The sequence below is a fragment of the Nanorana parkeri genome, unplaced genomic scaffold (genome assembly GCF_000935625.1).
Source record: "Nanorana parkeri isolate BGI_ZX_2015 unplaced genomic scaffold, ASM93562v1 scaffold850, whole genome shotgun sequence".
Lineage (NCBI taxonomy): Eukaryota > Metazoa > Chordata > Amphibia > Anura > Dicroglossidae > Nanorana > Nanorana parkeri.
In genome coordinates, this window is record NW_017307118.1 from 640385 (window position 1) to 668258 (window position 27874).

General features: G+C 40.9%; 2 protein-coding genes across 2 annotated transcripts in view; one reads left to right on the plus strand and one right to left on the minus strand.

Moving 5' to 3' along the window:
* HACD4 (3-hydroxyacyl-CoA dehydratase 4) lies at positions 1-27727 on the plus strand. The gene is made up of 8 exons (XM_018565473.1): positions 1-4; positions 5247-5350; positions 7997-8124; positions 10769-10881; positions 11817-11923; positions 12717-12848; positions 12928-13017; positions 27717-27727. Exons 2-7 carry the CDS (start codon positions 5254-5256, stop codon positions 13008-13010), a joined length of 660 nt encoding a protein of 219 aa, XP_018420975.1. The 5' UTR covers positions 1-4; positions 5247-5253; the 3' UTR covers positions 13011-13017; positions 27717-27727.
* The window catches only part of FOCAD (focadhesin), an 86930-nt gene continuing 81741 nt past the window's right edge, over positions 22686-27874 (minus strand). Inside the window, exons 32-37 of the mRNA XM_018565465.1 lie at positions 27283-27372; positions 26980-27157; positions 26022-26119; positions 25693-25935; positions 24141-24216; positions 22686-22936 (exon numbers count right to left, since the gene is read on the minus strand). Of these exons, the coding sequence (XP_018420967.1) occupies positions 22863-22936; positions 24141-24216; positions 25693-25935; positions 26022-26119; positions 26980-27157; positions 27283-27372 (759 nt within the window). The 3' untranslated portion in view covers positions 22686-22862. The remainder of the gene's footprint in view (positions 22937-24140; positions 24217-25692; positions 25936-26021; positions 26120-26979; positions 27158-27282; positions 27373-27874) is intronic.

The following is a 27874-nucleotide window of genomic DNA, read 5'->3' on the forward strand; positions in this document are numbered from 1 at the left end:
GCCTGTGAGTCCAGAATTTTGTTTGCCCTAAACTGCTACTCAGGGACTTCTATTGCTGCCCATCACATGGGATGGCAGTGCCCACAAGGCTTGACTTCCAGCCAGTGTGGCCTAAATAAATAAAGAGTACAGAGCAATGCATGCACATGGGCGCAAGCAAACCTGTACGGCATCTTTTTCTTTAATTATTATTATTATACAGGATTTATATAGCGCCAATAGTTTGCACAGCGCTTTACAATATAAGGAAGACATTACAGTCACAATACAATTTAAGACAAGATGGTAAGGAGGGCCCTGCCCGTGAGGGCTTACAATCTAAAATGCCTCTGCATGCAGCTCTATAATAGCCAATAAGGGGAATTTATCAAAACTGGAGCAGACAAAATCTGAAGAAGTTGCCCATGGCAATTAATCAGCTTCTCTCTTCCATTTCCAAAGCTTAACTAAACAAAGTGAAGGATAGAAGCTGATTGGTTACTATAGGCAACTGCTCCAATATTCATAAGTTCTCCCTAATGTGTCCATGTGGTGTTTAGATCCATAATCTAGAGCAGCCTTCAGGAATGTAAACAAATGCCCCAACCTGCATTTAGAGAGGAGGGTATTGGTGTAATTTACACACATGAACATGTGTAAACATGAGGCTGTAAACTCATTCTAGTAGCTAGCTCACATAAATATTCTAGCCACTAGAATGAATTTACACACATACGCTTCTAAGTGCTTCACATGCATAACTGTGAGTATTACATGCAATCCATATATTTTTATGCTGGATCTTTCTGGCAGCAAGATCCAGCGTAGATATGAGTATTTCTGTGTGCATGGTAACCCAAATTGTGTTTTTCCGTATGTTTGCCATCATGTGTCACTGTATAGAGTTCTCTTATTTAAATACTTTTTTGTGAATCTATTGCAAATTCATTTATCTGCAGATCTTGCCAGTAATAGCACTTCCTGTTGCAGTCTGACAAAGATTAGCCAGTGCCTGGCAGTTAGTAGCAGTAAGCGCTCTTTAATTTGGAAGCTGGGCTACCTATGAGGCCTATCAGCTAGGCAGCCCAATGACCAAGTGAAGGAGCTTGTTCAGCAAGCTGACAACGCTGTTGTTAATGGCTAAGGTGAGGGTTGACATTGTCAGCCTGCAACAGGAAGTGCTATGACTGGCAGGATCTCCAGGTTAATAAATTTGAGATAGATTCACAAAAACAAATAAACCAATTGCATATGAAATCTGTATACAGTGAGGCATGACGTCATACATAATGAAACATAGATTTAGGGTTCACATACATTATGAAAGAGATTTATGGGGAGAGTGAAATACACTCATCCCTATAATGAGAGCCGACTTGTGACACTGACACACGTCGGCTCTAATGATCGAGAACTGAGTGATCACATACCGCTTATCGGTCAGTTTCCAATTTGCTCCCTGCAGAGAGTGGGGACTGTCAGTCATCGCTCCCTGCAGGGATTCCCCCCTCCCCTCTTCGTTCCATCCGGCTCTGACTAGAGGGACAGACAGGGGAGGAGCGGGCACAGCTGGCTAGGTGGATCCTGACAATATTGTCAGGCTGCACCGTGGCTCTGCACTGTCATCATATAGCGGGCAATAGTAAATGTCCTCCTGTGACCCTAAAGAGAGCTATGGGCAAAAAAGGTTGGGCCATAGTTGTCTTTTTAAGAATACTGTAGCCTGAGGATACCAACAGTCAGTGTAAGAAGATCAGCAGTTCAGGTATATGGCATGCTGCACAAAACAGAAATTCAGGTATTTCTTCTGCTCCTCGGCTCCATCTAATGGCGGGAATGTCATGTGAACAGCATCCACTTAACATATGGTTGTGCACAAGTTTTATAAACCAACACTCAAATGCATGTCTAGACAAAACATTTTTGTTTCATTTGCATAGAGTGTGGAAGGATTCGAACCTCTGATAATTTTTTTTCCTGTTATCCAGGGCTCCATTAAGCCCATGACACACTGCATGCGAAGCGAAGCTGTGAGGCACGGAGGTTCACATGCAGTGTGTGAGCTGAGCGTGGCCAGATGAAAGACAGCATCTTCAGCCAACCAGCTCGTGCGTAACAACCGAATGGACTTTGCATCGTGACGCGCAGGTTTATACTCGCGAGCCGATTGGCTGAAGATGACATTTTTCATCTTGGCACGCTCGGCGATGCGAGCTCTCACAAGCTGACGTGCGGGCGTGAAAATGTCATGACACACTGCACGCGAAGGCAGCACGCCACCGCTCTGCGCTGTTCGCGTGCATTGTGTCACAGCCTTTAGACTGTGACAATGGCATCACCACACAGGCAGTGAGGGAAAACCTCCAACCAAAACATGGACAGAAATTTCAAATGTTTTTTTTTCCAGAGCAGGCGAATGCTACAACCCCTGTCATATTTGTATTTCTGTTTATGTCCCTGTTGCATGCGTTTTCCTCCTCATTCCTGTTTAGTGAAACCATTGTTACGGGACAGAAAGTGTGGATAAATCTCTCTTACAGATGCCCAGAGAGCAGTAAAAATTCAAATACTAACGCTTCCCCACTCCATCCAAAACGGAAAAAAAAAACAAGTTTTGTCTGGACTTATACTTTAAGTAGGCAGTCCAGCACCGTGGCTGTCTAATGTATTTTGTCTATTGAGCAGTGTTTTGTTTTTTCCAGGATGTAGAAGAGATACACAGATTTTACAGGATATAGAGGATAGAAGAAAAGATTAAGAGCTCTTACACACCATAACGTAAGTGAGTTGATGTGCATTTACATGCGACTTTCAGTACGTTTTTATGCATGTTGACATCCGTTCATGTGTTTTTTTCCCAGTGTATCACTCCCTTTTCCCTTTTGTGGGTTGATTTTCCTTTCAGTTGCGCGGTTTATGGCCAATTTACATGCATTGTATTTTCCACCCCTCTCTGCTCAGTTGTGCTGTGAGTGGGGCACATAGAAAACAAACCTGTGATGCAGGGACGTGTGGTCAGGGGAGGCAGGTGAGGCAGAGCCTCACCTAGTGTTATGGAAGAAAAAGCTGTCAACACATAGCTTGGTGACCGGCTTGGGGGCAGGCAGGGGCCTCACCTAGCCCGGACCTTACTGCACGTCACTGCTGTGATGATCAGATAAAGGCTCTGCACGTGGTGTGAACTAGCCTTAAAACATGCCAAAGGAACGTGAAAAAAGCAGTATTATATTTACCAGGTATGACACTGATCCTATGCGACTCCCCTGGCTGGTCAAATAGCAGATTCCCCCATTGGCTGCTGTGCTTCCCCCTGCTGACCCCTATTCACTGCAGGACACAGTAGTGACATTAGAAGAGTGCATCCCCCACGGGCCACTGTGGTTCCTCCTACTGACTCCTTACACCCAGAAGTGTAGAATAGGTTCAGTGCATGGATACACATCAAATTCTAAGCAAATGGGCCAACAGACTGGTAAGTATAATACCATTTTCTTTACAGAATAGTTATTTTAGCATGTTTTAACCCCCTGACAAGGTCACTTTAAAAGAAACCTGTACTTAGAGAAATAAGGGGTCTACCATTGCTTCCCTCCTTCTAAGAATACTAATTTGCTGCTGTCTTCAGCAAAACTACATTCTGAGTCACGGACCTGAAATAAGCATGAATATTAGAAACTGGGAGTGAAGCAGAACTCCTTTGTTCCAGATCAGTGATTTAGAAAGTACTGAAGTCACTGAATCAGCATGACAACTAGATTATTAGCAGAGGTCAACAAGGACAGTCTCCATAGCCTGATAGTACTGAAACAAAGAAAATAGAACTCCAGTGTTTGCTAAACGTCTGTATTGGCATAATGTAACAATATAGTCTATGAAAACTACTCAAGACAATTGTATTATGGAAAAGGTTGCTGAACCCTGCTGTAAGGCAAGACATTAAATAAGTGTCAATGTACAAGCATTAGACATTTGACATGCCAGTGAACAGTAGCCCCAGTTCTTGCACCTTCAGACCTCAGATCATCCCCAATTCTTGCACCTTCAGACTTCAGATCAGCCCCAATTCCTGCACCTTCCAACCTCAGATCAGGCCCAATTCCTGCACCTTCACACCTCAGATCAGCCCCAACTCCTACTTTTTCTGACCTCAGATCAGCCCCAATTCCTGTACCTTCCGACCTCAGATCAGGCCCAATTCCTGCACCTTCACACCTCATATCAGCCCCAACTCCTACACCTTCAGACCAAGATAAGCCCCAATTATTGCACCTTCAGACCTCAGATCAGGCCCAATTCCTGCACCTTCACACCTCAGATCAGCCCCAACTCCTACACCTTCAGACCTCAGATCAGCCCCAATTCCTGTACCTTCCGACCTCAGATCAGGCCCAATTCCTGCACCTTCACACCTCAGATCAGCCCCAACTCCTACACCTTCAGAGTAGACCTCAGATAAGCCCCAATTCCTGTACCTTCAGACCTCAGATCATCCCCAACTCCTACACCTCCACACCTCAGATCAGGCCCAATTCCTACACCTTCAGACCTCGGATGAGCCCCAATTCCTGCACCTTCAGACCTCAGATCAGCCCCAATTCCTGCACCTTCACACCTCAGATCAGCCCCAATGATTGCACCTTCAGACCTCAGATCAGCTCCTATTCTTGCATATTCAGACTTCAGATCGGCCCCAATTCCTGCACCATCAGAAATGCAGGGATTTTACACTCATACCTGCTGCAGCTAACATTTTCAGTAGGAGGGGGAAGGAGGTATGCAGGCTGGCTTATCTATGTAACAACAGCAGCCTGGCCTACACTGCTACTGGGAGGAGAGCCTGCACCTGAATGGCAATAACAGAGGCTTTGTAATTGACTAGTCTATTGAGTTGTCGATTACAGCCTATGGCAGCTTGACTTCTAGGGAACAGGGGCCACCAGGAGAATCCCTTGCCATGGTAGTCCAAGCCTGCGCACATGCCATGGCAATCTTCCAGGTGCCACTGAAAAAAACTTCACATGCCTGACCTGGCGCAAATGCTCTAGGTTGCCCTTCTCTGCCTTACACAACCATATTTGTCCATAAAGTGTCATTACATTTTAAAATCTCTGTAACTAGATTCAGATTTAAAAAAAGGTCATGGTCTTTGCTATGAAAGTCTTTGATACAATGGTTCAGTTTGTTTGTATTAAGACAATATGCCATATCTATTAAAATTCATGCCAGTTGTAAGGGGCTAGTTAGGTGTCTTGTGTTTGTTTTTGCAGGTCCAATATGAAGAACTATCTTTCCTTTTATTATCTTTTACAATTTTGTGGCAATTCCTGGATCTTTACCAATATGACAGCCAGGCTTCTTTTCTTTGGAAAAGGTAAGCATTCCAAATTATGAATCATTATACGTAAATTAAGACCTGGGTTGCAGTATTTGGCTGTTATTGTCATATTTCTCTGATTAACCTATACCTGTTTCTATTGACATTCAATTTGTATCTTCTCTGCTGCTGATCTTTCAGGTTTCTACTGTATATTCATTGATCATTGTAGAATTTCCATGTTTCTCCAATGTAACAAGCTTTCTTGTCCAGGAACATAGCAAAGTGGTCCAAAAAAAGGCAACCATTTAAAAAAAGAAATCTACAATAACATTTAACTGCTAGCATCCATTCAGAGATCACCTAAGAATAGTCTGACCAGTGGAATCTAATTGGCTGTAGTTTATGACAGTGCACTTTGAACATTGCTGATTGTCCTCATTGAAGTAAACTTGTCAGGGAGGAGTATGTGGGCTGCCATTACTGACCTTTATCCAAAAATGTTAGTTGCCAGGATGCTATGCCGATTGCTGGGTTCAGTTCTCTGCCACAAACCAGAACAAAACTCAGATCTGTAAAGTCTGAGTTAAGTCAGGACTTCCTATTTGCGTGATTGTTCCAGGTCAATGATCCAAGAGGCTCAGTATGACTGTCGGGGAACATGCATGCTCAGGAGAGGTTTGAAAGAAAAGTCAGGAGGAGACCCAGGAACTTATGTGTACGTGTTAATATAACAAGGGAATTGGTAGAAGCAAAAGTGAAAGACAAAATGTCCTCAAGAAAGAGACCACAGAACATACATTAGGTCATATAGGAACTGTTCAGGTATTCATCAGCCGCAGAAGGAGCAATTGCTGAATCCAATAGTCAGTAGAGATATTCTTCTATTAACACTGTTTAGTGTGGATAGGGGAATCCAATAAATTCTTCTGTCCTAGAGAAATATTACACTGTGTGGCTAGCCTTACTTATCCAGTGTGTAGAAATACCTGCTTGTAGCCAGTCTAACAACTTTTTAGCACTGCTTTTCTGCTGTTAACCCTGGTCTATTTCAAACATTGTGCTTCTATCTGATAATTTATTACTACACCTGTCTGCCTTTTTCTACATTGCTTATCTTTGCCTGAACCTTTGACTTGTTCTCACTACTGATTTAGTAGTACAGTTATCTGCCTAATGCTGCTTACCTGTTGGCTCATTCCTATGACCTGGTCTCTGCTTGTTGACTTGGTACAGCACCTGTCTGCTTTCTGTTGCTGTCTTCCAGCTTGTTCTATCTAGGTTGACCAAAGGCTAACTGACTACACTTAACTTTACCTTTATTCTCCTGCCAAGGTGGGAAAACCTTTACTAATGGAGGTGTATAAGGCCTCATACACACAAGCAGCTGAGCAACATACATTCTGACATACAGTATATATTGGGGGCGCCTGCCTTTACACGCACATGAAATTTAATGGCATCCCAGTCTTAGTCCGTAGGTTTCAATATTGAGTTGACCCACCCTTTGCAGCTATAACAGCTTCAACTCTTCTGGGAAGGCATCCACAAGGTTTAGGAGTGTGTCTATGGGAATGTTTGACCATTCTTCCAGAAACACATTTGTGAGGTCAGGTACTGATGTTAGACGAGAACGCATGGCTCGCAGTCTCCGCTCTAATTTATCCCAAAGGTGTTCTATTGGGTTGAGGTCAGGACTCTGTGCAGGCCAGTCAAGTTCCTCCACCTCAAACTCACTCATCCATGTCTTTATGGACCTTGCTTTGTGCACTGGTGCGCAGTCATGTTGGAACAGGAAGGGGCCATCCCCCAAACAGTTCCCACAAAGTTGGGAGCATGACATTGTCCAAAATGTCTTGGTATGCTGATGCCTTAAGAGTTCCCTTCACTGGAACTAAGAGGCCAAGCCCATCCTCTGAAAAACAACCCCACACCATAATCCCCCCTCCACCTACGCACTGTTGTTGTGCCAATCTGAAGGCCACACGAAGTTTGGAGGTCTATAGCTATTGACTCTGCAGACAGTTGGCGACTTCTGCGCACTGTGCGCTTCAGCATGCGCTGACCCCGCTCTGTCATTTTATGTGGCCTACCACTTCGTGGCTGAGTTGCTGTTGTTCCCAGTTGCTTCCACTTTGTTATAATACCACTAACAGGTGACCGTGGAATATTTACGGATGGACTTATTGCACAGGTGGCAACCTATCACGCTTGAATTCACTGAGCTCCTGAGAGCGACCCATTCTTTCACAAATGTTTGTAGAAGCAGTCTGCATGCCTAGGTGCTTGATTTTATACACCTGAACCTAATGATTTGGAGGGGTGTCCCAATACTTTTGGCAATATAGTGTATTTACTTGCACACAGCCGCATATGTGTACATATGTAAATACCTGGACATAGGTTTTTTGCATCCAGGGATTTACGACCATACGCATATGCGGCTGTACACAAGTACTAGTGTATACCTGCATACAGCCGTATAATTCAATGTCAGTCTGTACGCAGGACCTGTGGGTCCCTGGTGGTGATTTACCAAAATTTGGAAGCCTTTTCTTCACCTCAGCCATCCAGGTACAAAATAGTAGGGTTCATAGATTAATTTACATAAGGGTTTACTCTGTAGACATGTTGAATACAAAGAGTGCTAAATAGGATTGCTCTTCAAGCATACGAGGAAATGTGTTGTGTTTTTGTGTGCAGATTCTTTTGCTGATACATTTTACACAATTGGGATGGTGATGCAGGCCTGCCAGCTACTGTCTGTCTTGGAGCTGCTACATATTCTGCTGGGCATAGGACAACAACCTTTCATGCCAAAGTTGTTTCAGGTAACTGATGTCACTGGTGGGTCATGTCTTTCTTTCTTTCTTGTATAAACCAGAGCCGGATCTACCTCACTGGTGGTTGTAGGTACACACATATTGGTACCCTGCTCATTTTAGTATGAACTCTTTTATTTATAAAAGTTTTAAGAAATTCCAGAAAAACAATCCAGAGTACACATAATAAAGTATAGAAGGTGAAATGAACATTTTAATCTTTGTATGACAAGATAAAAAAACATGAATCTATTGGAGGGCAGAACACCAAATGGTAGGCATATAATAAAGCATAAAAACAAACGTGCATAGATAGATAGTATGAATAATGTGATGGAATAATCAGATTTTCCACACCTAGTTTAATACCTGTAGGAAATCCAGCAACAACCTGCGTGTGAATGTTGAAATCTAAGGAGGTATTTGATTTGTAGCCTGTGAGAGGGAAGTAGTGATACATTTCCGCATGTAGGTTAGACAGAGAGAAGAGGGTGGGTCATGGTTAATAAGATATCATCTTACTAAAGGGATAATTTGAATTGTCGCCAGTGAACTAACAGTCCTGTAATATCCAGTGTCTAAAGCAGGGCACCAACTGCTCAATACAGAGAACAATAATGGACAGCCCTGCCTGATGTTGTTTAGGATTGGAAAAGAAGGGGAAGTTGCATATTGTAGTTTAACAGATGTTGAGGGAGTGGCACATTATAGCTGCAATGAAAGGCCCCGGTATAACTGGATGTCCCATAACAATCCTCATGTAGGGTCAGCTAAGGTTATCAAAAGCTTTTCTCTGCATCTTAAGTTAAACCCAGGTCATTTCATATGGTCCCACAAGCAAATATGTAAATTCATTCATTTGCTGGATATTCAGAAAACAGCTTTGTGTAGATATGCTTCATAATACCGTTGTAAAATAGGAAAATGGAAGATGTACGACACTGCTTGATTTCCTGAATGCTGAACCGTATTCATTCAAAGGTTCAGAAAAGCTTACTGACCAGGAAGTTTTTTCTTCTTCTCATCTTGGCAGAGTATGTCATTTAACAGATCATTTTTAGGAAGTCAAACAATGCAGCTTTCACATATTTCCCTTTAGTAGTGTATTTTCTTTTTAACCCTTATCTTGTGAATCTATTTTTCTGCTTATCACCATACACTTACAACCCAACACTACCCAACTATATGCAATGTCTGCAGCAAGTAATACGGGGCAACCATACCTAAGAAACAAGTCAGCTGGAATAGGTCAGTAAGTTTAACATAGAAGGGGATTAACCCCTTCGTGACGGGAGACGTACAGTGTACGTCTTGTCACTTTGTGCCTATATGACTGGCCACGTACACTGTATGTGACGAGTTATATCAGGCTTTGTAATGCCGGTATTTGCTGATTCTCAGCATTTAACAGTCATTCATTAATGTCTCAGTATTGAGGCATTAATTAATGAAATAATTAAGCTTTTTGTAAAAGCTTCTTCCTTTCATTAATGAAAGAATGAAGCCGTTACATGCAAATAGAGGACCGCAATTTGCGATCCCGTATTTGACAGCTCAAAATAGCAGAGAGGCAGCAGTGACTCACCTCACCTCTCTGCTATTTGTTTTGACAGCTCGAGAGCCCGATGTTTAGATACATTTCACTGAAAGGATACAATGTATATCTTTTGAGTGAAATGTATCATTTCTGATCGTCTAGGCACGATCAAAGAGCTTTTAGTGAGATCTGAATCTGACTAAAGTCAGGATCAGTCTCTAAGGTTATTATTAGCTGTTCCTAAGTTTGGATCAGCCTAATAGCCAAAAATAAAATAAAAAAGTTAATTTATCAAGCTGTCATAGTGATTGCTTGATATAAACTGACAAGAAAAAAAAAAGTTTTTTTATTTTATTTTTATTTTTTTTACAAAGTGTAAAAAAATTAAAATAAAGTGTAAAACAAAATTAGGAAAATATAAATTATATATAAATATATTTTTTATACTATAATTAATATAAAAAAATTCTAAAAAAAATAATAATAATCAAAACTTGTGAAAAAAGTGTTTTCTTCTAGTTTTTTTCCTCATTTTTTTTATTTTATTCAAACTAAGTGAGGGGTTAGGTACACATATGTGATATAATTATATAGCCCTATCTGTCCTCTAAAAAACAATATATAATATGTGTGGGTACATTTAGTAAGAAAGTATATTACTGCTGTGGAAGAATCACACAGCAAAAATGTAAAAAATGTGTCAGTCATTTATGAACAGAACCTGAAAACTAGCTCAGTCATGAAGGGGTTAAAGCTGTGTAAAGAGTACATTATCAGAGAGAGACCATTGATTGCCTGGTTTTATATTTATAACATATTATGTATTCTTTTATACGTTGTGAAGAGGAAGAAGCTTGAAAGCATTTTAAACCATAGGTTTCCTCTTGTTTTTCAAATGAAGAAGTACTCTTGAAACATCAGAAATAATATCACATGTCATGAGATAAAGCCAACAGATGTAGGAAGAGCACAGCTACTGACCTGATTGTTATAGCCCAGGATTAACCCCTACCACCCCTACCCTACCAAATAAGTTTCTCATATTAGTCATATTATTTGTGCATGGATGAAGGGCAGTGTATGGTTGTTACACATATATTTCCTTTTCGTTTACAGGTAACAGAGAGGCTAGTCATCCTCTTTGTGGTCATCACCAGCCAGGAAGAAATGCAGAGCAAATGCATAGTGTGTTTTCTCTTCTTTCTCTGGAACCTTTGGGATGTCATAAGGTAAACAGTACTTTGTATCCTATGATAATGATTTCAGACAACTATATACTAATAGTCCAATCACTTTTCACAAACTTGACACTTTGTGTGGCAACTATAGACACTAATAGATATACAGTATATCGACATGAAGTCCATAATGCTCAAACTGTTATATAACCTGTTGAGGACATGAATGTATACAGCAGGAACGTGCGGTCAGGGGAGGCAAAAGCTGTCAGCTTCAAATTTGAAGCTGACAGCGTTTTCTCCATTCAGATCGGCTTGTAACAGGTTGCACAGCAGGGAAAGCCTCCCCGCTGTGTAACCTGTCATGGACGGAGCGCTGCCTGTTAGATACAGGCAGCACTGCATCCAGCTTGACAGGTAGTTAGGTTACAGAAGCAGAGGGGAAGCCCGCTGCTGTGTAACCTAACTAATGAGGCAAGAGCTGTCACAGCCTCTACACTCTGTGTTAAAGGCTTGAGCTCTGTGGATGGTTTGGATCAATGGCAAAGCGCCATTGGTCCAAGCTGTCCAGTCAAAAAAAGAAAAAAAAAACAAAACACTGAGGCCATCCAACTAGCTTGGTGACTGGGGGGGCTTCGGCGGGCTGGGGAATGCCTCACCCAAATCTGAAGGTACCGCACGTCACTGGTATACAGGTCACTTGGTCCAAAAACAAGATGGTGGTCACAGAACATAATAAATGCCTTACTTTTATTGCACAAGTATGGACACACCCTGCAGAAGCCAAGAGCGAGAACTGCTGCAGTGTGAACAAGGTCGGTGCTGTGCATCTACATTTCATTGTGCATCATGACCAATCAGTTTTATTAAATCATTTTGGACTTCTCAACAGTAACAGCAATCAACACAACCATTTAAATGTGTTTATGTTAAGGCATATGACCTCATACTGAAAAGCTTACTGGTCATTGCTTGTGTCTGCACAGATACCCATCCCATCTGTTATCAGTGCTTGGAACAGATTACCCAGCTCTTACTTGGCTCAATCACACATTATGGATCCCAGTTTACCCTTTGTCATTGCTGGCTGAAGGTAAATACATTCATTTTACTGAGCTTACAACAAGTCTAGAAGTGGTTCTAATAAGTCACAACAGTGTCTGTTTTATTTGATTTCTTTAAAATGGGGAAATAAAACTTACTGCAGTTTCAGTACACACATAATATTTGTATCAGTATTGAGTGTAACTGAGATCTGGACAAATAATATTTATTAATATTGTGGGCAATAACGCTTATTTTTCCATATATTGTTTTATTGACTTTAACACTTATTCATATGCACACTTTATCTAGATACAGAAGACAGCAAAAAAAGACAGTTTCTTATCGTTAAACTTGTCACAAAGGAAATCTGGGGCCTGCCACTGAAGAATTCTTTTGAAAATGGTAGTTGTCTTGTAGTTGGCACAAAGGTTTAAATACCTAACCTGGAACAAGCATGCAGATAGAGAAGTCAACAATTCTAATTTGCATTCTTATTCCAGGCCTTTGTCTATCCAAAGGCCGAGTCAGCCAGGCAGCTTTCATTTTCCAAAGTGCGGTTGAGCAATGAAAGCCTATAGATTTTCTTATCATTGAGACAAAAAGAGCTGCTACATGACACTGGTGCTATCTACTGAGAGGTGTGAGAACTGAGAAACCTTCTATGATATATGGAAGGCCTGGTCACAGAGGATTTCCATTTTCTTGGAAATTTAATTTTAAACATGTTTGTTGAATGGATATCACAATAATTGCTATAGATGTTTAGTTTATGTTGTTTTTTCTGCTTTTGTTAAGTGTTTCACTAAGATGACTAAAGCAAAAACCAATTTGTCTTGCAGTGTACACAGTCTATGAATCGCTCCCCTATTTTGAATCCTTTGGCACATTTTCCTACAATATGGTTCTGCCATTTGCTGTATCTATTTATTTCCCATATATTTTAAAGGCATACTTGACTCTTCTACCCGCAGGTAAAACAATCAGGTGATACTATATAATTTAGTATCTTTTCTGTAAACAAATGGCTAAACTGAAAATATCGTTATTCAGGAATGCTGTACACGTGCAGCCACCTCTTTTCTGAAAGAAGACTTTATCTCAAAGTGCGTAATGGAAAGATGAAAATGAAATAATGGAAAGGTAAGAAAACTATATCACACGATTCCACAAAGTTATCTAAATATTGCAGACTAGACATGTGCAATTTGTTTTGTTCCGAATCAAAATTCAGATGAATTTTACGAAATTCGGACACATTCGAATTTCCGGGTTCCCAATGCATCCGAATATTTCCGAATCCGAATTTCAGATCTCGTCCTAATTTCGTTCAAAAACGAAACTGAATCAGACATGTGACTTTTCTGGCCAATCAGATGTGTTTTTTGGTTTAATGCGTCCAAATGGGTCTAAACACGAATGAACATTACAACATGGGAGCCATATACAGTATACACATATAATACTAAAGCTGAGGCTCCCAGATCCGAATGGTATTCGGGATCTGAATTTCCGAATTGCATTCGGGTCTAAGAGCCTCAGCTTTAGTACTATACTGTATCTATATGACTCCCAGACCCGAATGGCAATCGAGAGCTCCTGAATGCAATTCGGAAATTCGGATCCTGAATGCCATTTGGGTCTGGGAGCCATATACATATATCACTAAAACTGAGGCTCCCGGACCCAAATGCAATTTGGAAATTCAGATCCTGAATGACATTCGAGTCTAGGAGATTCAGCTTTAGTATTAATATTTGTATATGGTGTTCTATGGTATTCGCAACTAATATTCGTAAACTCATCTGAACATAACGAAATTCGGATTTCGGCCAAATCTGAAACCCGAACCGAATTGAATTTCGGATCCAAATCCTGAATTCCGAAATATCCAAACCAAATTTTTCCGCAACTTACATGTCTTTTGCAGATGTATTATTTCCAGCTGTCTCTTGACATGTGTTTCAATAACATAAAAGAGAGAACACTTCTTACATACTGTTTTTGAATAGCAAGTTTATGTTACCCTTCAGTACAGATTCAAAATCTAGTAAGGAGGTTAACTGCACCAGGAAACATTCTGTCCCTTTCCTTGTTCACTGGGTTATCCTTAAAATACATACTCACATGTCCATTGAATACAGCATTGTCCTGCACCAATCTGCCCGGGTCATACGCCACCATCTACTTTACTTACATCATGATGCGCATTACCATTGTGTGTCAAAAGGGGACTGGCTGCAGAAATCCAGAGGAAACAGCTGCCCCCTGCTGACACATAGGGGGGCGCATCCAATGTAGTGTACCCTGCTGCCTCCTGGGATTCGTATTGTGTGTATTCGAGGAGGTTGTGGGCATCTGGGACATAATTCTGGGAATCCCCGGGAGTGCCAGAACAGACAAGACAAAAAGGTAATAAATAATAAATATATGTGCAATTGTGAGAGAGGAGGGGGTAGGAGTGCAATGATGAAAAGTGGGTGGGGAGAGAGAACTCTCCAGTATCCACCAAAATTAAAATACCAGTTTTGGTTGGTGTGAACCTTTCAAATGCTGTTTTTGACATGTCTAAATGTGTTCTCTTTTTAGGTTTCTTTTTGACACAAAGTTCTGTGGATGACTTAAGTCTAGTAATTCCCTAAAAGGGAGTATTGCAAAAAAGGATCTGTCACAATGAAGGCAATGCAAGAACCAAAGATTTCAGTCAAAATAGCCTTGCTCCTTGCAGCTACACAAAGGGGATCAATGTTTCCCTGTCTGCTACAGTTTGCTTTACCTGTTCCATATACTCATGGCAAATTGATGCTGTAAACAAGGTTCTAAACTATAAAGCAGAAATGATTAGGGGGATGTTGACTACAAGTGACTTTTTCAATGTGGTTTTAATTTAAAAAAAAAAACCCATACTTGTTTAGTAATATTAAAAAGATCAAATTCTTGTGACCTTCCTAATGTTAAATATGTTTCTATGAATGTTATTTTTTTTAGACTGCTTATATAATTTAATCCCTAATGCTGAACTGCAGGTGCACAATACATCTAACAGGAAATATCCTAAATGGTGCTGAAATACCTGGTTTCATTGATAAACTCATTGATTTATTCAACTCAATGGTCTTCAATTTCATTGATTGGTTCCACTCAATGGTCTTCAATTTCATTGATTGGTTGCACTCAATGGTCTTCAATTTCATTGATTGGTTCAACTCAATGGTCTTCAATTTCATTGATTGGTTCCACTCAATGGTCTTCAATTTCATTGATTGGTTCAACTCAATGGTCTTTTTTTTTCATTCTATGTAAAATTGTCTTCCACATTTTTTTTGTGCCTCACAAAGAGTGTATAGACTGAAGTTTCACTACTGGCCATGTGACTGCTTTCAAACCACAACTCCTAGCCGGCATTGCACAAGTTCCATATTGAAAGTCAGACAGCATGGAAAAAGAGGATTATGAAATAGGCTAGGAATGTCCCTAGCATGTTCTTTCATTGTTACTGCTGGTGAAGCTGAAAAAGCATGCCTATATGCAGTATTATAAGTGGGGTTTTATGTATTAAAAGGCAGACAAATCTCTGCATATTTGCTACAAATGTTGGTTTATAATATGTCTCGAGACCGCATTTGTAATGATTAAATATCATACAATATAAGTATCAAAAAGGATAAAAGTATAGTTAACCACACATGTAGATTTATCATGCTTCTTGGCTTTTTCAGTTACTAAGAGTTCGACTCTAACAGTCAAAAGGTGCCCATCAGCCTGTTATGCCTTGTACCATTCTGACTGTATATAACTTTTTCAAAATAGACCCAAACTCCATACTTTCCAAGATGATAAAGAGGAACTATGTTTAGCACAAAATACGTAGGCAAAGGGCGTATCCCTGCCACTCTCCCAGCTTTACAGACCATAAAGACACAGATGTACACAGCTGTGCACAAAAGAGAACTATGAGGTGAGTGATTTCCACTCATCCTCATAGTTAGAGCCGACCTGTGACAAAGAAGCTGTCACAGGTCGACTATCGATTGGGAAATGAGGAAAAACATGTAGCAGATCCACTACCCAATCGTCTCCCTGCAGTGAGCAGTGACGGTCAGTCACGGCTCCCCTGCAGGGATTCCCCCCTTCCTTCTCTGATCCTCTAGCGCTGACTGGAGGAACGAACGAGGGAGGGGGTGGGCACAGCTGGCTCTGCCTCTAGATAGGCAGAGCCCGCTGTCGCTCACGCAGCTGGGTGGATCACGACAGTATTGTTGGGATCCGTCTCGGCTACGGCGCTCTCAGTATATCGCGGGCAATAGCCTGCTATATACTGAGCTTTGGGTCATGGGAGGAGGTTAGCATATGTCCTCCCGTGACCCTAAAGAGAACTATGAGGAAAAACACTTACCCCAGAGTTCTCTTTAAATAGCATATCTAAACCCAAAAACAGCTTTCCAGTTATATTTATTGCCTGCATGTGTTTTCTTTTTGTCTGGCTTCTTTCTCTTTATTTTCACCTGGTAATCCTATGAAAAACACACTTCCTGTCCTTTTATATCTATGTTTTTTTTTTCTCCACTGTATCTATGGAAGGAACCATGGTTGTCACACAGACTGTACTTTAATGTCTGCTTCCTTTATCATCACATGGTGTAGCAGTTGCCCATGTCAAACATTCGGCTTCTATCTTTCATTTTCAAAACTTAACTAAACAAACTGAAGAAAGAAGCCGATTGGTTTCTAGGGGCAACTGCTCCAGATTCTGTGTGCTCCAATTTTGAAAAATCCCCCCGAATGTTTTTGTGCTTCTTTTAAACTCACAGGATGAGACAAGGGCACTGCATTTCTGGCAAGATCATAGTGCATTTTCTGTGCTTGCTGAAAATGTTCTTAGCCTGACAAATGAAAACTAATGCAGTCACCACATCTAAAGAATGGTAAGCTGCAATATATTACATTTTGTTTTTGGGTTTAGATATTCTTTATTGTAACAGGTTTGGTAAATAGTACAATGTTAAGTTCTATACATAAGACTATAAAGAGGGATAACAGATCAGGAAAGAGGGATGGAGAAATTTGTTTCCAAAAGAATGACAGTCCTAAGGGTCAGTTGGGATGTACGTAACACTCATGTATATATTTTTTTAACAGTGAACCAAAATACGGAGACCGGTGTACAATTTTGTTTTTTGTAGTATGCTTTGATATTGACTTCATTTATAATAAAATTTGTTACAATTTTACAATAAAACAATTTCACAAGAATATCTTTTTGTCCATTTTCTAAAATATGTTCTATAAATTAACTAACTATAACTGTGGTATGTATCTATTCTTTGGATACATTTCTGAGAGAGAATCAAATGTATCTAAAACTCAACTTTTTATGTAGATATACAATGCCTGGTCATAAAAAAAAAGTCACATACTCTAATATTTTGTTGGACAGTCTGTTGCTTTGATTACGGCATGCATTCGCATATCGTTTGGATAAGCTTATGCAATGTCCCAACATTTATTTCCATCCAGAGTTGCATTCATTTTTCACTAAGATCTTGTAGTGATGATGGGAGAGTTGGACCACAGCAGAAAGTCTTCTCCAGCACATCCCAACGATTTTCAATGGGGTTAAAGTCCGGACTCTGTGGTGGCCAATCCACGTGTTAAAATGATGTCTCATGCTCCCTGAACCCTGGCATTGTCATCTTGGAATATGCCCGTGCAATCAGGGAAGACAAAATCTATTGATGGAAAAACCTCGCCATTCAGTATATTCAGGTAGACAACTGACCTCATTTTTGTGGGGGACATAACATTGCTGAACCTGCACCTGACCAACTGAAGCAACCCCTATAGTTTTTACCTATTTGCTAAACTAAATCCAAGTGGTGACTTTTTTTTTTTTTTTTGGCCAGGCATTGTATAATATTACTACGCAACCTTTTTGTGATTTAATTTCATAGTTACATAGTTAGGTTGAAAAATGACACAAGCCCATCGAGTTTCATGAAGCTAATATGCAGCCCCTATAGTTTTGAAACCTGCCCACAAATATGAATGTCATTTCTGTACTACTTGGCGGTGTTCTGAATGCTGTTAATGTACAGAACTCACATAATCCAGTTTTTGGCTTACTACTTTTCAGCTAAATCTATCCAGGGCCTGACGTCAAATTACAAACAAACCTGCAATATGTTTCTTTTAAAGTGAAATACTTTCCAAGACTCATGGATGCATAAAGGGATGCCAGGCCTGCTCCTTTTTTCAAACATTAAAAGGACAGGTGGTAATAAAAAAAAAATGCAGACCCGCACACTCAGCAGTCACTTTGAGAAAGACAGTGGTAAGGATATCATCAATTTCAATTTGTATTTTTTAAAGGCCTGATTTTTTTTTCTCTATTCATTTCCTTTTTTACAGTAGAATTTAGCCACATACGTTTTAATTGTGTTCTTTTATATTTGTTACCCAGTGGAATATCCTGGTTAATGCAATTGTTTAATACATTCTAAAACACTTTGCTTCCTCATGTCAGAGCCTTCAGCAAAAAAAAAAAAAAAAAAAAATGGCAGGACAGCGCCAAGAACTGAGAAGCTCCTAAGACAGACTAGAAGTCAGAGACAGCAGTGCCTTAGATCTCACACTGCAGTTTGAGTAGCCTGGGATTACATGGAAGTGACATATCCACACCTCGGTCTACTTTTCAAGATGGGGAACAGAACACTTGCTCTATATATCAACCTACAAGCTAGAGTGAAAATATATCATATCATCTTGATATTGATGTTGGAGCTCTTCTTATTGTGGAAACTTAGAAGGAAAACCGTAAACCTGACCCTCCCTTACACAACAGTCACACAGTGCCAACAAACTTTTATTCTTCACATGGAAAAACAACTCTATCACATTCCTAGGGGTACAACTATCCACAAACGCAACCAAATTTTACTTCCTCAACTTCGAACCACCTCTCCTCCTATTTTCATTTACAATCTACTAGCTCCCTTCCCCAATTCACTTCCCCCGTCCCTTCACCCAGATATGTATAAACCCTATTTTAACACAACTACATTGGACAATGAAACACGATAAATGCCATCAAACTCTTCCTGTCACACAGGCAAAGACAAAGATACCTGACACTAAAGCTGAATTCCACATTCTTTAACCACTTCCAAGACCAGGTGTTCAGACCCCCTTCCTGGCCAGGCCATTTTTCAGTATTCAGCGCTGCGGTACCTTGATTGACGTTTATTCTGTCATGCAACGCTGTACTGAAATGAATTTTATACAATTTTTTGGGGACAGATAGAGCTTTCTTATGGTGGTATTTAATCACCAATGCGGTTTTTATTTTTTACTATATTAAGGAAAAATTATTGCAAATTTGTGGGAAAAAAAGTTTCCCCCCCCATTATATTAGGAAACAATGATTATTACCCATATTTTTGGTAAAATATAAAAGACGGGGTCACGTCGGGTAAATAGACACCAAACAGGTCCTGCTTTAAAATTGCGCAGACTCGCGAAATCGCAACAAACTACCATACCCAAAATTGGCCATAGGCAACACTTTAAAAGCTTTTGAAGCTCATCAGTTTAGTGTTATCAGTGATTGATGGCCCTAGAATTATTGCTCTCACTCCGGCGTTCGCAACGATATGTAACATGTACGGCATACGTGCAAAATCGTCGTTTTCGCACGTATGCGCACCAGACGCCTGTTTGCATGCGTGTATGTATGTATGGGGGGGGGAGGGACTTTAAAAAAAAAAATTTAATTCTTTTTTATTTGTAACTTTACATTTTTAGGGGGAGATATAAAATGTTTTTTTTTCACTTAACTTTATTGCTATCACAGAGGGGGCTAAGAAAACCCCCTTATGTGATAGCAAAAAAAGTGACAGGTCCTCTTTATGGAGACATCAGGGGTCTCCAAGACCCCTAATGTCACGTAGAACCCCGCTGAAGAAGCAGAGATCTGCTTCATCAGCTTCTCTCCAGCATCTGAAGCTGGAGAGTGACACAAGAATGCGGAAGTGATGTAATATACATCAGTTCCGCATTCTGACAGCGGAGAGGGGACCGGAGGGAGCTCGTGTACCGACCTCCCTCTGATCCCCTGTGACAGAGGCAGTATGCTGGTCCCGGGGTCGCAACGGGCACATCGGAGCCCGGCACCAGCGGGAGGCTCGGAGGACCTCATACAAGCCGGGACCTCATACAAGCGATCCGCCGACTCTATAGCCGGCGGATCGCTTGTATATTAACGGGCATCGCTGCCTGTTTTCAAATATTGGCATTTGCCGCTCGAGCGCGCCCAGCGGCGCTGGCGAGGGGGCGGGGCTGAGCGGATGTCTAAAGACGTCCGCTCAGTACTGATATTTATATTTCGGTAGTCGCTGATAACGAGTACCGATACCAGTGCTTTTTTGTAGCATGGAGCCGGCTTCCCGGCCAATCAGGAAGCCAGGTTGGTCTGGTGCAGATGTTTTCCTAAACCTGTTTGGTGGTAGAATTTGCACTATAGCTAGTGCCTGCCATGTTGACCTTTACACAGGGCAGTAGTATGTATTGGTGCCTTTGTGATGTCAAGGAATTCTGTGCTCACTTTCACTCAGCAGACTCCTGTAAATAAAAGCTTTTTGTCTGTTCCAAACTAGTTCCTGATGCTATATACCAGTAGTGGTGAACCTTGGCACTCCAGCTGTTTTGGAACTACAAGTCCCATGAGGCATTGCAAGGCTCTGACAGCCACAGACTTAACTCCCAGAGGCAGATGCATGCTGGGATTTGTAGTTTTGGCACAACTGGAGTGCCAAGGTTCGCCACCACTGCTATATACAGTTCCAAAGTACATCATTGTGCTGGTCCGCCATAAGTCGGAGCTTCCAAACACTTTGAACTCCAAAACTTCGGCAATGCAATAAATAGTGTTGAATGCTTCATATGTGAATATGAGAGAGTGCCTTGCAAGACTATTATATAGTGAAACCTCATGTAACGCTTTTGATAGTTATGCAGGTAATGGGTTGGCCCTTTGGCATTGCTGCAGGCATCAACTGTAGAGCATGTTGGTTATGTGTTTAGATGAATCACTGAATTAAGTTTTACTTGCTTAGAAGGACATTAGATGTATATATACAGGAATAAAGCATCAGGAAAAATATAGATAGAACTTCCTGTATATACCGTGTTTCCCCGAAAATATGAGTGTCTTATATTTTGTTTGCCCTAAAAACACACACCAGGTCTTATTTTCAGGGGATGTCTTATTTTATTTTTGAATGTGCAACAAAATGGTCAGTATCGGTAATGCTGATCCCTTTCTTTCACTTTTTACAGGCGGAGTGCATCTTGTATCACTCCGCCTGTCACAGTAACCGGCGCTATAGGGGAAGTATCGGCTAATGCAGCTCTGCTCCCTCCACCGCCGCAGCCTTGCTTTCTACAGCGCCGGCTTCCTTTGCCATCAGGGACAGCGGTACCAGCAGTGGGGACTACAACAGCGGACAGTGCGGTAAAGTACGGTACCATTTACCGGTACACATTACAGTACCGTACCATTACATGAAGCAGTGCCTTCAGGGGGACAGCAGTTGTTGAAGTATGGTACTGGAGTGCTCCCTGTCACTGCGCTGGCCGGAGGGAGTCCCCTGTCATCCCCTAATATAGTATGTCCCTGCAGGCTGATACCATCTCTCCTGCAAGTTCCCTCTCACATGCTACCACCAAACTAGGTCTTATTTTCGGGGTAGGTCTTATATTACAGGAATTTTGAAAAATTGTGCTAGGTCTAATTTTCGGGGAAACAGGTATCATAGACAAGTAAGCATAGAGATCAACATTGCACTACAGCGCCATCTAGTGCTCAAAAGACGTAACGGTACATTAGCATATGCTGCTGCAATTCACACAGAGCAGGGGTATTATAATAAATGTTACCCTGTGTGGATTTGTAATGGTTTGTGTACTGTTAGTTGGCATTCACTTTGAAGCATACACTTTAAAGTAAATGTACAGGAAAAATTCTATTTTTAGTTTTGGATATAGTAGGCAATGGTTAAAATCCTTGTCAGTTTTTTGCTGTGTTCCACTGGGGAAATTTCCCTTTGCTTCCTGTCCTGGAGATGCAACTGAAGGGAATTTCTCTCAGAAAGTTTTCGCTGGAACTGGTGTCCCTATCGGAAGATTTGCCCTCATCTCCTGTTCTTGTGACAAGTTCAACATTTTGGATTCACCATTACTTTCTATCCCGGTGATAATGGTCATCAGGATGGTGATGCACGCAATCAGAGAAGCAGGAGGTGGGTAGAGGTAACAGCGCCACCATGCAGTCCTCTGCAGACTCTGCACCTTTCTGCCCAGCTCTTAGCAACCTGGGACCCTTTGGCTGGCATTTCGCCCCGCTCTTGGATAACCAGTGACAGAAAGGAGGCACACTGCAAACATAGTGCAGCAAAGTGGCCAGTATACAACAAACATGCCGCTCTGCCTGCTGTCCCCAACGTGACCCAAAGAGATGCCGCCTCATTAAAGCGACGGCCCTGAGCCCATCTATTTGCAAACAGACAGCAATAAAAAAAAAACCTGACAGGACCTCTAAACCCTCACACTATAAAAAAACTAAAAATAAATAAACTTACACAAATGCAATAGTGTCTGTACTACATAAACATGGAACGAATACTGAAATAATAAATGCCATAGTTGACATAATTAAAGTTTAATGAGACAAGCAGTGAATGTATGCTTTATTAACTAATATATCAGATAATGTTACAGGGGCACTGCGGAAAAAAAATGTAAACATGCTGCTTTACTTGACCAGAGATGAAAAAATGCCTCTGTGGTCAGTGTAACAGTTTAAATGTTGTGCAAAATCCGACATTCTGTACTGCTATGACTTGGATCCACTGATGAGACTTGCAATTTAGACCTGTATGATGGAACGCCACAGCATTGTTCCTGGCCCGACAGTCCTGTGATAGGTGAATCCATTACCAGCCAAAAGCTCTTGTCCACACTGCTTTCCTTTTAAACTCTGGAAGGCCCCTTAAGTTGATAAGTGTAGCTAAAAAATAAATAAGAAAGAATAAATAAATATAAAATGTCATTTATGCTCAGCAGCAACACAACACATCATTGTAATGAGTTTGTATGTTCTCCCTGTGCTTGTGTGGGTTTCCTCCAGGGTCTCTGGTTTCCTCCCACACTCCAAAGACATGCTGGAATGTTAATTGGCTGCGGTCTAAATTGGCCCTCTATGTAAGCATGTGAGATAGGGACCATAGATTGTAAGCTCCTTGAGGGCAGGGACAGATGTGAATGTGCATTATGTAAAGCGCTGCATAATTGTCGGCACCATATATAAATACCAGTAATAATAATTGCAATGTTAATTACAGGAAAAACAAAGATCAATCAGAATATCCAGATCTATCCACCCTAGATTCATAGAACCTGATCTGAATTGAACCAATACTGTGATTTACTGACTGGTCCACTCATCTCCAATGTTTACACAAAATATACTAACTTATTTATTTATATTACATTTCTAACCACAACAAAAGTCAAGCTTGTAGAAAGTATCAACATTAACAGTCCCGAGACTTTTTCTTGTCCATGTATCACTCCTCCTCATGTATCACTTGCTCCTCCCTTTTAGAATGTAAGCTCTCAGGGGCAGGACCCTCCTTACCATCCTGTCTTGTATTGTGATTGTAATGTCTTCCTTATATTGTAAAGTGCTGTGCAACCTGTTGGCGCTATATAAATCCTGTATAATAATAATAATGTAAAATATATGACAGCATGTGTACTACTGATGCATTTTCTGCAATTATTCAACTACTGTATATATGCCAAGATACCATTTTGTTAGTTTCTGGCATAGAAGTCATTTTGTTAGATACAGTATATAAGAAGTATCATTGCCATTCAGCTGACATTGCACATAGGGTTGGCTGACTCTGTGCCAGGCTAGTAATATACTACCCTTTACAGTAAAAGCTAAATGGAAGGCAGCAGAAGATTTCCGCTTGGCTTCTATTCAGCATTATAACACTCTTTTCATTACAATGTCAATAGCCATTGTGTTCATAGAAACACTGATTGCACCAAAAAAATGCATCTAATATATTCTTTGTGTTCAGTGCTTGCAGAAATGTGTATACCTATTGATATCTGCATTCACTGCAGCCATTAATAAACCTGATCAAATATCCATGCAAGTGCACTCCAGCTATACAACAAATTAGTAACATATACCAAACCTTTCAATGTTGTACTTGAGGATTCTGACAAGGCTCCTTCGGGACTTTCAAGGATAGTCATTAGCCAGTCTATAAACTTAGGAAATAAAGGATAAGAAGTGTAAAAATGTGTTATCTTAGCACTTTGATACTTAAACGTACAGTGTAGTAAAATCCATGGATAAAAGTATAAATGAGTCTGCCCACTTTAAATGGTAATTCCCACCAAATGTGAGACACTGAAATTACCCCCAGAAATCGGTCCCCTCTCCCCCTCTCCCCCCGCCCATAAGTTATATTTTTAGGGGAACTGCCATTAACAAACCCGCTGCAGCCGGTGTATGATCCGTACAGGGCACTACAGCCCGGTGCCCTGCATATGGAATAATGCCCCCAGTCACAGGTTGGGGAAGGAGATCTGTAAGTGCAACTGCGGCAGAACTGTGCTGTGTGGCAGAGCTGTGTAAGCCTCAGCACTAAATGGACAGACATACAAGTCGTTTTTGAAGGTAAAACAGCTCTCATATACTGTATGTGTATTTCATCTGTGAATTTAGCTTTTAGCGTGGAATTCTGCTTTAGAATATTTTAGAGTCACAGACCCAGAACAAACATGCACCAAGTGTAAAGGATATATCACGAATCTTTATCTGTATACTTGTTCCAAGTCAGTGGAATAATGAAGCCAAAGTGCTAGCATGACAGCCAGGCAACAAGCCTTTTCAGAGGGAGAAGCAATCAATGCCAGCCTACTTGTATTTCAAGACATGCTTCTTTAAACCATTTAGAGGCAATGATCAAAAAGCTTATTAGACTAATGTACCATGGCTGTTTTTTTCAGAGCCAAAAAAAATCTCACTGCTCCAATTCCTTAGCTGCCATCAGGACTCCCCAGGTGCTGGTCCAATAGGTGCGCTCTCCACCTTAGAATGCAGCAGCATACAAACAGACCGCACTGTCCAGAGAATTCCAATATTCCAGACTTTATTGAAATTCACAGCAAATCCAGTATAACAGTGAATAACGCAGCAAATACCAGCACTGCACACCCCCAACCAGCTACAACCTTTAACATGTTTCACCCGTAGGCTTATTCATAGAGGTTGTAGCTGGTTGGGGGTTTGCGGTGCTGGCATTTGTTGCTTTATACACTTGTATCCACTGTTATACTGGATTTGCTGTGAATTTCAATAAAGTCCGAAGTATTCAACTTCTCTGGATAGTGCGGTCTCTTCGTATACTACTACCTGGCTGTTTTTTTTTAAACTTTTATTATGCTCCAGGATAGTGAGCTCTGTCTGCTGTAGATCAACATCAGAGCTCTCTTCACTTCAGCTTAAACAGAATCCTTCAGTGAAAACCAGAATTGAATCGTGTATAGTAAAATGTCTTTCTTTCACACAGTGCTTATATAAGGGCACATTTTTAGCATTTCAAAAAATGATGTAATCACGCACTTATCAGTTCAGAGCTACAGAATGACCATGCAATATAATAGTATCCCACTAAAGAGTAAACAACTATAAAAGAGACGGCCGAGTTATTTATCTCGCTGGGTAACTGGAAGTTATACCTTCTGTGTGTGTTCCTTCCAAGGCTCTTTGGCTAACAATAACTGTAAACTCAATGGGAGGGTAGTTAAACACCCATGTACAGTGACAATGTCCAGGGATTGACTTCCCAAACAGCCAGGGGTAAGTGCCGCTTCATGTTTACATGGACTCCAGCTACCATATACTCCGAGTAGCAAAGGAGCTGCATGATCAGCCCAAGCCACCACAGATGCTGCAAAAACTTGCAGAAAAAAGTCCAATGCCTGCACAGGAAATAAAGGAATAACATTAGTACACTGAAGAGTAACATTATTTTACCCTTTGCCCTAATCCAAATACATTCATGTACCTCGCTGACTGGAACATTGTGCACTTGGGTTGACTTATGGGCTATATTTCTTATGTGACTGATGAGGTCAATCAGCCATTCCATCCTCTTTAGAACACCTGTAAAGTGGTTGAAGCAAAACAACACATATCATCATTGCACCTACTCCACGTTAAGGCGACTGCTGCTGGTACTGCGCACAATGACAATGTAGCAAATCTAGCTCCTAGATGCAAATATTAAGTGCCAGTTGATTTACCAGCAATACAGTGGCTAGGGAGGCTGAGGCAGTAAAGAAGGCATTGGGTTTTAAACTGATGTCTTATTAGTAACATCAGCATGATCTATGCAATATACTTATCAGGAAACAAAAAAATCATTAACCATTAATAGAACCAGACAGCAGGTACTTCCAGGTTTTTCGCATGCCAGAATGTTTATCCAGTTCAGCTGATGTAAATGAATCGAGGGGTGCACCCGCATGAAAATGTTAACCCAGCGTCCTGGGACAACCTGGGCACCACATTCAGAGCCTTACAACTGACATTTACCATTTGAGGAAGAATTCCGAGGACACTATAGGTTATCTAAAGAAAGAGCACAGCAGAAGCCGCCTGCCTTGAGGCTCTTTGTGTCTGAAGAGAGAAGTCAAGGGATGAGTCACTCCTCTTATTTATTAAAGTGTGTAAAATTCAGCCTGAATAAAGGAACTCTGTAAGCAAAAGGAGCAAAGAAGACGGAGCAAAAAAAAAAGAGCTCTACCTCCTGTCTAAAAATAATATAGCATAAGAATTTGCAATATTACTTATTAAGAAAAATATTTTTAAGAGATTACATTTTTTTTAGCCCCAAGTCTGACCATAATAAATAAGGATAACATATTCACACTCCCTATATTTCCCCTTTATAGAAAAGTAACTTTATGTTTATCAGCAGAGCAGATTTCTAGGAGGGAAAATGACAGCACAAGTCTAACTACCTGTATTCTGGTGGCTTGTAAGGCGTGCTTGATAGAAAGCCTGCAGTAACATCCAGGTAATGGTCTGCTTGTCTCTGCTTTCTGCAGTTACATTAATCATACCATCCAAGTATGTCAATGGCAGACGTCCCTGAGAGATTAGAATTAATCGCACAAATGTGGATTTCCTAATGTACTCCTGCGTATCAATAAAAGAAGTTGAAAAAAATACAGACGAATAAATGTTATTTGGAGCCATTTTAGCAAATAATTCACTTTGTATCAATACACAGCCTCGGATGGAGGCCTTGGATATAAGTTTACCTTGGAAATGCAGGTTATTCGATCAATTTCACTATCAGCCATTTCTGAGATGCATTTTGTAACTTCAATATACAGATCCACGTTTGTTTTCTGCACCCACAAAAAAAAATGAATACATCAGATATGTCATTATACAGAAGTGAATATAGTTACATAGTTACATAGTATTTGAGGTTGAATAAAGACACAGGTCCATCAAGTCCAACCTACTGCGTGTATGCATGTGTGAATATGTTTTAGGCTGGCTACTGGAGGTTTACGAAGGGCAATCTTTTCTAAAATAAATACCTTTGACCAAAGCCTTAGATGAAAGCTACTGCTCTCTATCTCCTGCACTGTACACTACGGTAGTTCTGAGACAGAGCTTGCAGTAAGCCCCCCGTTCACATCAAGGCGTTATCGATTTGCGTGTTTGTACGTGCAGGTTCAGCTAGGTTTTTTTGCATGAAAACTCGCGCACTTGAAGACGCACGTTTTGACCGGCAGCTTAAGAAGCATTGCGGTCAATGGACGAAAATGTGCAAGATTATTATACAGGACTTGTATAGCACCAACAGTTTCCGCAGCGCTTTACAAAACTGAGGGAGGCAAT